This window comes from Nematolebias whitei, chromosome 1 (genome assembly GCF_014905685.2).
Source record: "Nematolebias whitei isolate Nwh7 chromosome 1, NemWhi1, whole genome shotgun sequence".
NCBI classification, from domain to species: Eukaryota; Metazoa; Chordata; class Actinopteri; order Cyprinodontiformes; family Rivulidae; genus Nematolebias; species Nematolebias whitei.
Window position 1 is genome coordinate 34332477 of NC_056498.1, and position 10074 is coordinate 34342550.

Here is a 10074-nt window from a genome sequence, read left to right on the forward strand (position 1 = left end):
TCGCAGGGGTGTCTGGAATGTAACCCCTGCAATAAGTGAGGGACTACTGTAGTTGTAAAAGAGTCAATAGTTGACTATTGTTTTGCAGCCACAGGACCTACATGTAGGTACTTTGCATTCATTAAGTCAATCCTGAACTTCTCAGTTTACCAAACTATTGAGTTAAATAGTTTTTTTTTTTTTTACTCCATCGAAAGCCAAGAAATCTGTTCTTATTGATGTAGTTGCGTGACGCAAAACGCTTTTTTTTTCTTGCAGTAGGTTCATCCACTCCTTCTCAGAAACGGATATATAAATATCAAATGACCAAAATCTCCTGGTTAGAACTTGCAACAGACTTTGTGCACACCTCTGCTAAAAAGTGTTGCATGACTTGTACTACAGTGGGAGGGATTTCCCAGGATCTCTGTTCTGTGTCTTGTAAACTATGAATGGTGTGCAAAAAAAAAAAAAAGCCTCACAACCACATAACCATGAGACAACTTCTTGGCTTCGGATGGAGTGCCCTTAACGCTTGGGCCAGATTGGTTCAAATTTTTGACAATATGAATGAAAGGGTAAAAAAAATGAAGGACAATGTCCAGACTTTAGCCAGGGTTAATGCTGTGATGCAACTCTGAGATAGCTGTGCAGAAACAAATGTCTGCAAACTTCAATAAACTGAAACAACACCGGACCAAAGCTTCCTCTCCACACATGTGAGAGACTTTAGAACATCTACTCTACCAGTCACTGAACAATGGGGTTCGCTGAGCTTTTCACAGTTTTCGTTTTGGTGAAAGTGGCGGACTTTGGTTTGTGTTTTGGTACACTCGAGTTGAGATATGAGCAGTTGCCGAACCTGATAAAGACCAGATTATTATACCTTCGTATAAAAAAGCAGAATTAGAGCATGACTTTATTTTTTTCCGTCACTGCACTGATTTAGTTTATTAGTTGTTTTTTTTTTGCTTCCATGTTCTGGGTTCCTCCTGATTCATCCAATGTTGTCACAGCAGGAAAAAATAAGTGATGGGAGTTGCCTCAAACACACGACTCTGAACTCAGAGTATTGTTAACCGGACTCAGGTTTGTACCGAGGGGGTCGCCTTGTTTCAGTCTCCACATCCACCCACTCTTCGTCAGGAAGGGAAGCCGATGTATTTCCTCCCCTTCTTTATCTGAAGGAAGTGTGAAAATAAGCATCAGTGACGGAGCGCCCGAGCTTGGACACCAACACAACTGGTCACTCAACTCGAGTCTGTGGGAAAAGTCAGAGATCACATTCATCATGAAGTCCGTCAGGGTCCTCGTCTTGTTGCTAACGTCAGTCCATGTCTTCACACCAGGTAGGGTGATAATTCAGAATATCATCTGGGAAAATGTATTATGGTTCAGGCTTGTTTGTAGACAGAAATGGGCCTTTTCACTAATCCAAGAGTAATTTATTGCTTAAAATCACTTAATTTGTGTTCACTTTTGTGGATATTTGATGTCATTTTTTTAAGTGCTGGAGTATTTTTATCCCCACTTGATATAATTTAGTTTTGGTATGCATGAAGATTAAGATCACAGGGATGTTCAAAGGAGTTGCACACTTTGAATTTTGCCTTTGAGATACTTCTGAGAGACTATTTGTGTTTATCTGGACAAAGATAAATCAAATGAGTTGGGTTCCCTTGAGTATTCGCCTTCAGTTTTTTTTTTTTTGTTTGTTTGTTTTTCAAACTATAAACCAAATTTTAGCTTTGAAAAGTCCATAGATTATTTTTTTCATAGAACTAAAATGCCTCCCAAAAGTTGTCGCCTGATTGAAGGAGAAGACAAACGTTGGCTCTTGATTTGTTTGTTTTTCCTAGTCCTGAGCCAGAAGGATTTATACCAGCCCTGTCCTGTGCTGGGCTGATAGGTGATCAAACAGTAGATAACCAGTGGGAACCAGACTGCCCCCTCTCTCACAGAGACAACAGATTATTGTCCTGAAACCAGAAGGTCCCAGATGGCAACAAATCAACTTCCAGCAGTAAACATCTGGAGGAAACACCCCTAACCAAGCTTTGTCATTAAATGGTGGCAACCTGCAAGAGTTCTACAAGTTTTAACCTTTTAAAACACAATGTGTTTTGTGTTAACGCTATAGCACACCGGTATTTTCTTTGAATTACTAAAAGGGACATCTGACGTTTGATCTGTAGAGTTGTCTTGATTACCAAAAAACCTCAAGACGAGCAAATGTTCAGACTCGTCTCCTAAAAACAGTGTTTACTCATACATCCACACTAACGTGCTCTGATTGCATCTAAAAAACTTTATTTTCCACCCATGTCTGCTCTGAAATATGGTGAATAAAATCCCAGCAGACAGCAGGAGACAGCAGGGAAGACGGGAAGCTTGACGCAGGCCCAGGGGACAATAATTGTGTCTGTGACAGGATGCAGCTTCACACTTAGTTGAAGAGGATGTCCACCTCGTCATGCCACAACTTCCGCTTGTCTTTTGACTTTTCATCCCAAGTCGGACACTTGGAGCAAAAAGGTCTTTGTCTCAGACATCAGCCTTTCAAACGCTGCCAAACAGGAATCCAACAAATAAAAGTGCAGGCCTAAAATAGCGACTCTGTTTGAGGAAATGTCTTACACAGACAAACTGACACTTGTGTTTTTGTACCACAGTAGTTCTAAATGTTTCCCTTTAACCTCCTCTGCTGTAGAGCACAGCACACCAGCAGCAGGATTGCTTAGTGTTCTGTTGTACTTTTGATGTACATTTTGCAAGAAATTACTTCTTGTTGTATTTCTCTAAGAACAGTTTTATCACGTTGCAGTATATATATCTGGAAGTAAAAAAAAAAGTAAGTTTCTGCAGTATGGATTTTTAACATGAAAACCAGGTAAACATTTAATAAAAGAGCAAGTTGTTCCATCTCGTTTCCAACCCAAGGCTGGTGACCCACCCTTTACCAGCTGAGGAACATGGCTTAAAACTTGGAGTTGCTCACACTGGAGTGCCTGTTGGAGGCTAACCTGGCCATCTGCAGAAGGTAGCAATTAATTTCGAAGTGGATAAAACCTTCTGTCCCCTTGCTGTGTCTAGAAAGTCTGTCCATAAAAGCGGTGAAAGGCTTCGGTGCCAAAGGTATCCCTTTTAGAGTCCAATTCTTGCCTAAAACAAGTAGGACTTATTACCATCAATGCAAAGCAGGCACTCAACTTTGCTGTATGAGAACTGAATGAAGCACCTCCCTTGGAGCAACACGTGGCCAATGGTTGCAAGCCTTTTCTAAGTCAACTGAACACAGTTTAGTTGGACAAACTCCATTGCACTCTCAGATACTATCGCCAGGGTCTATGAACAAGATGGAATCACCTGAATGAAATGGTAGACTATCTACTGGTCTCTGTGCTCTAGAACCCCAGCTTGTTTTTCAAATAAGGGTTTGAAATTCAAGGGCTCTGTCCCTTACCTTCATTTATGGAAAATGTCTTGGCAGTGGAAATGGATCAGAATATCCAATGAGACAGTTGTTGAAGGAAAACTTGGGGTGGTAATAGAACAAAGGTTATAATGGTCCTGAAGGCCATTTGGGCATACTTGCCTGAGGATTTACCTTGAAAGCAGCATGGTGTCAACAAAACTGGTAATAGCAGGGATTATTGTCTGTGTCTGATTTCTACTTCAGACATAGTCTGGCGATTGAAAGCTTTTCCGGATCTTTTCAACCTTTTTAACATATTGCAGGTTAAAGAGGCAAAGGTTAGAAAGTTTGGGAAAGATTCTCTAAATTCTGGAGCTGGGTTTGCTGATGTAGGTAAATAAGAGGTTTGTTCTTCAAGGCTCCAGATGGGTTGACTGTTTTACATACAGTACCTGTACAACTCTAAATGAAGGGTAGGAGCGCCAAGGCCCTTCAGTTGCCACGGACTTTTCACCTGACCAGTGTCATAAGAGAGGCTAGACTTAATGTCTACCTGCTCTTGTAGTGCTGGAAATGCTCCACTAGACGTTGGAGCTAAAGATGTCCTGAACTGGGGTAGTTTGCCAGAAGTTCCCAGTTTATTTGGTTAGGTGGTACTCCATGTCTCAAGTATTCTCCACTGCCAGGTGATCCAGTTAACCATCAGTCGGTGATCCATTGACATCTCAGCTTCAATCTCATAGCACAATTATTTCTGATCTGACATGGAACCCAGTGTGACCTGGACCCACATGTACTTATGAGGACTCCCGTACTTGGACCTGGTGTGCTGTCATAAACAGATCATGACCACAGACTCCAACAACAAAACACCACTCTGGTTTAAACCAGGCGTGGTGTTCCATCCGATCAGGCACAAGAATATTCAGAACCTCTGAAGGTAGTGTATCCATCAGTTAAATCTGTTTTTTTCTCTAACACTTGCGTTTCTGTTTTTCAGTTTCATCAACAGAAACAGCTACTCCAACTCCAGCAAACCCCACAAGTATGTTAAAATTTAAATAACTCAAACATTGACCTGCTTCCAGCTGCATCTTTTATAAAGCGAACGAAATCCAGTTGGTCTGGAAGCATTTGATTCCGGAAATATAAACCTGTTTACTTTCTTACGTTGAGTGATCACAAACACTTTTTGATTTGAGTTAAAGGGAAGTAGCTAGGTTAGTAAAATTAAACAAGGACAATAAAATCAATTTCAGGAAAACAATTTTCAAAAGTGGACACAACATTTTTACCACTGGGTTGTTGGGTAGAATGTGCTGTGCAAGACAGAATACTGGGATAAGCCAAGCTAAGCTAAACTACATTTCAACAACAAATAAAATAAGGAGTTAGTGAAAATGTCCGACAGAGGAAAAGGCGGGAAAGGACTCGCTAAAGGAGGCGCTAAGCGTCACCGTAAAGTCCTCCGTGATAACATCCAGGGAATCACCAAACTCTCTTATCCACCGTTTGGCTCGCCGCGATGGAGTGAAGTGGATCTCCGGTCTGATCTACGAGGAGACCCGCGGCGTGTTGAAGGTCTTCCTGGAGAACGTGGTCCGTGACGCCGTCACCTACATGGAACATGCCAGGAGGAAGACCATGACCGCCATGGATGTGGTATTCACCCTGAAGAGACAGGGCAGAACCCTGTACGGCTTTGGAGGTTAAACTGCTGCTGGCTAAAGAGTTAAATAAGAATTTTATTTTAATCAAATCATACAGGATAACCTGGTTAACACTACATAAACCCAGTAAAAGCAAATACCCTCAATTTAAATATTCCTCCTTCAGAAAGTGAACAAGTTCCGTTTAATTCTGCGGACCAATAATTCTCATTCATGATACTGTTTTCTTTTCTTTAAGCACCAGGAGAACTACCGGTAACTGAAGCCAAACCAACAACTAGAGTTCCAGTAACTCAGATCATCTCCACTACACCTCGACTTACCATCGGAGCAAACTCTACCAGCGGTAAGTCTGTTTTTAACCCTTCGCATGATTTTGACCGCTTTACTTCATTTTATCTTCACGTTCTCATTCATTTAGAAGAAACGGAGAGTTCAAGCGTCCTGACAGAGAGCGAACACTTTGAAGCCCAGTCAGTTTCCAACACTTGTAGATCGGGGAAAGGCTGTATTTACTGTTTGGACTTTCTGTTAGTGAAGAAGACGTTTTGAGTTTGACCTTATTATTCGCATGTGGACAGAAGACGGATATCTGCTCATTGTTGGTGCTTCTCGCCGTTTTTCCACCCAGACTCTCCTCAAGTGAAGACGACTCCAGCTGTAAAGACGATTACACCGTCACCTGAACGCCCTACCACACAAACACCAACCGTGACCACCACAGCTGCCCAGACCACCCATAAAAGTTAGTCGTATTGAAATTTTCAAGTTTTATACAATCGTTTTTTTAAGCGCTTCATTTCACCCCTTAGTATTAACGTACATTCTGTGACTCGGAAATGGTGTAAAAGCAAAGAAAATGTGTCCTTAATACCAGTAAACATATTTGATGCATTTAAACCGGATCCAACTTTATGAAGTACGATAATGTTCGATTCAGAGCTGGAAACCGCTAAAACTTGTGGGTTTTTTTTTAGTTATTGAAAAAAATGAACATTTATGAGAGAGTTTTATTTATTTATTTATTTATTATCAGCTTGGACAGGCAGCACTGCTGTATCACCAGAGACAGAGGACCAAACTCTACCAGAGGAGCCAAAAGGTGAGAAATGAATTAATACAAACAGCTTAATATTTATTTTGTAGTCTGCTCAGTTAACTGACATTTTCGACCATGTAAGACCTCGACGAGCGAGATAAGTTTCAAGTAGCCCTTGAATTTTACTTATTTAAGTTTTGTTTGCAGCTGAGGGGAAGAAACGGAGATGGAAATTTTGAAAAATACAAATCTATATGATCTTTACACAGATAATATTCTAACATTTATTATGCACTGATGAAGCTGCTTCTCACATACAGTTTATCATACATGGTTGGGCAGCAGATTATTTCCTAACTCTGCATTATTGTGGGGGGGTTTTTCTCTTACTTGGATTATAATTTCATTCGGAAGTATCAAACCAGACAACCAAGCCGATATCAGAAGAGCCCAGTGGAGGAAAAGACCAAGAACAGGCTCAGCTGAAAGGTGCTGGTAAGTTTGATGGCCCGCCACGCTCGTGTTATTATAGATCACCTAAAAATGGAGGCAGAGTTGAAAAGTGTTTCTGGACTTGACTTTGGAAGTAAAAAATAAAACATGACGTGCTGAAATCATCAGTTGCTGCGATTAATGCTTTTATAGAAACAATACTTGAACCTCACATGTGGAAATCACAGATTCATTTTCGAATGTGAAACACGTTTTTGCGCATTTTATAGTGTAAATGTGGAACAAACATACACGGCGGTAAGCGTGTTTACCATGTTAGCGTGCTAGTCACTGCAAACTACTGCTAACTACTCGACATGTCGGTAAATAAACGCAACAAGCCGCTACTCATAAGAATAATGAAAATACAAGTTAGACAAATTATGGAAACAATGTTTGCATTCGCTGCAGTCTAAACAGGTTTTAGACCAAATTTAGAAAAATAAATAGCATTTCCATTAGCATAGCCGTTAGCATAGCCGTTAGCATAGCTATGTTAGTACGTCTGACAATCTAAACACGTGTCTTAACTGCTTAGCATTAGACAAATTAATTGTGAATCACCGTAGAGTCCAAATACAGAAACTGTTTACATTTTATATGTTGTACCGTATTTTTCGGACTATAAAGGTGCGCTTAAAATCCTTTAATTTCTTTCCAAAATCGACAGTGAGCCTTATAATCAGGTGCACCTTATGTATTAATTCTAGTTGTGCTTACTGACCTCGAATTGATTTTATGTGCTTATTGTGAATGAGTTGAATAAAGTTTCACTTATCTGCTTTGTTTCCCTTAATGCGCCTTATAGTCCGAAAAATACGGTAGTTGTTTTTAGGCTAAATGTAGATGCAATGTAGCCTTTTGGCTAACGCTAACTCGTTTGCTCTTTTATTAACAATGAGCAATGTTTTTCCAAGAAAACTTAGCATAGCCACTAGAATTTATCTTATTTTTTAGACGAAATATTTACTGCAGCCTACCCAACTAAAGTGGTTAAGGTTGTTAAAGTTAAGGTTGTTAGTAAAGGTTGTGAACCAACTAATCTATAACCCCCTTATTTTGAAAAAAAACAAAAAAAAAACAGAAGTGTCTGAACTTCTACGAGACTTTCTTTTACACCTTTTTAAATCAAACGTGAACTGTATTAGAGTATTTGTAAATTAGCTGGAAAATAGCCGTTTGACATAAAAATACACATTTTATTTTCATTTTAAAACTTTTATCTTAAAGCACTTTGAAGGGATGATGGGTTCAGGTACATAAATCCAGAGTTTACGTTTAGTTTCATTATGTTCTTTATGTTTGCTCAGAAGGTTGACAATAATCTCTCAGACACACAAATGCTGACGACTCTTTTCTTCCTGTAGCTTCAGACAAAAGGCTGTGGTGGATTTTGCTGCCCGCCGTCCTCGTTGTAGGTGCGGTCGCCATCGTCTTCAAATTCAAAAGCAAGAAAGTCCACGATCACACAGGTAGCTTGTCACATACGATCTTTTTTTTTTTAATATATATTTCCATAAAACTAGTTCAGTTTAAAGGTGTATTTAATCCTCACTTGTATTAAAATCTACAATTTCACGTCTTTTCTTGTGCTCTGTTGAACAGAAACCCTTGACACTGGAACAGAGAAGTAAGCTGGCGTTCAAATATTATTCGTAACTAACGCGAACCAGATGATAACCCATCCCTTCGCCTCCACAGCGCATCTTTCCAGAGCCGGCCCGAAAGCACCAAAGATGGAGTCATGCTCCTCGGAGTGAAGTCGTCAGGCGGGGAAGAAAATGGTGAGCGTCCTTTTCCTGTGACAGTTCCTCTGGTTAGCGGCCGCTCCTCCAAACACAACGCCTCGCTCTTGTTTCAGGGAAGTAGCGGGCTTTTAATATCTCATTGTACTCTATGGGCTTTAGGGCCTTTGCCGAGCAACCGAAGGTGTTTCCTGTGATTTCTCTCCCCACACCCTAAAACAAGCAGCAGGGACTGAAAGATAGGGGCTTCCTAACATAAACACATTATTTTAGAGCTATTGTGTGGCGTGTAAATGCCACCGCTGTCCAGACGCTGGAGAGTGCATGGGTGAATGCACACGCACAGTACTCATGTGTCATGCATAGCTTGCATGCCTCATGTCAGAATTTAAAACGTCCTGCTTTTCCTCCCCAAACACAATCAGGCTGGACGTCTTGGCTTCGAGCTACGAAGATAAATGGAGTCACGCTGTAGGAATGTAGCGAGGAAGAAGGTGTTTATGTTGGTACAAACTACTGGATGTTTTGGGATTGCAGCTTTAAAACTTAAGAAAACACTGTTCAGGAACTTCCGCATCACCCACCGCCTGTTCGTGTTAATCCAGGGGCATCCAAAGTGTGGCCCGAGGGCCATTTGCGGCCCTTGGAGTGATTTTGTGCGGCCCTTAACTACAGTTAAAGAATGGTAGAATTTTGACCTACAGGCTTAAGAGATTTTTTGCATATGTAGACCTTTAGATTAAAAGTGGTGCTTTTTAAATATAATTTTTAGTTTTAAGAGCAAAAAAATTAAAATTATCTTCTCAAAATGAGCTAAATTATTTACAATACAAATATTTAGCTATCATTAATCCCTTTATCCTACAACAAAACCTTCACTGACCTATCAAAATAGAATTTTTTGATAATTCATTAAAGTTGGTTAAATATAACAAGTGTTTTCAAAGAAAATCATTTCACTTGAGTTAATAATCAATAGAAATTGGACATTTTTAGAAGAATATAAAGTGGTATCGTCGACATACAAGTCGATCAACTTTATCAGTGTCGCTTCAAACCTTCTATGAATCTGTTTTAGCGACCGCCAGCTGGGCGTTTTTTCAGAACTTCGATGGCGCATTTGGGCGTCTGAATGGGTGATTGAAGCTCCACCCCTTTTTTAAAAAGGGGGTGGAGTTTGTTTTGCCTATGAAAAATAAAGGAAAGTTAACTTTAAAAGCACAAAAAGTTGTTAAAAATGAGGAGAGGAAAAAAATCACACTTAAAAAAAAAAAAATTCTTAATTTCAGATTTTTCTGTCCCACAAGTCCTTTCATCGAGACAGTTCTGTCCCACCTATGAAAATGCCCCCCCCCCCCCCCCGTGTTTATCCATTCTCCAGTCTTGTTTCCTTATTGCTTCTGCTTTTGTGTCTGTTTCAGCTACTGCAAGTTAAAAAATCAAAAAGAAGAGCTTTAAAAGTCGAGATCGGCGCACGGAGGAGTTCCCTGGGTGCAACCGGTCTGCAGGAAGAGTTGACGATTGATTGATTGATTGATTGATTTTTTTTCTGTTTGTTTGTTTGCTTTTATTTTGAAGAAATGTTTAGTTAATCAGCAAGTTCACTTTAAAAGCTAAAAGCCGATTCGTCGGATGGAAGCTGCGACCCAGAAAAAGCTAAAAGCTTCTTCACGGCAGCAGTGATGAAGGTTTATAATCATCAGCCGTTTTTAATGGAAACGCTTAAAAGAATGG

At 40.1% G+C, this 10074-nt stretch overlaps 1 protein-coding gene and 1 pseudogene across 1 annotated transcript; both read left to right on the top strand.

Moving 5' to 3' along the window:
* The first annotated feature begins 1192 nt into the window (after positions 1-1192).
* LOC119416746 (mucin-2) lies at positions 1193-9830 on the top strand. The gene is made up of 10 exons (XM_037683933.1): positions 1193-1328; positions 4395-4439; positions 5309-5410; positions 5696-5809; positions 6101-6166; positions 6518-6598; positions 7963-8067; positions 8201-8225; positions 8297-8379; positions 9762-9830. The coding sequence occupies exons 1-10, from the start codon at positions 1271-1273 to the stop codon at positions 9773-9775; spliced, it is 693 nt and encodes a 230-aa protein (XP_037539861.1). The 5' UTR covers positions 1193-1270; the 3' UTR covers positions 9776-9830.
* Positions 4792-5107, top strand: LOC119416756 (annotated as a pseudogene).
* Positions 9831-10074: the final 244 nt, after the last annotated feature.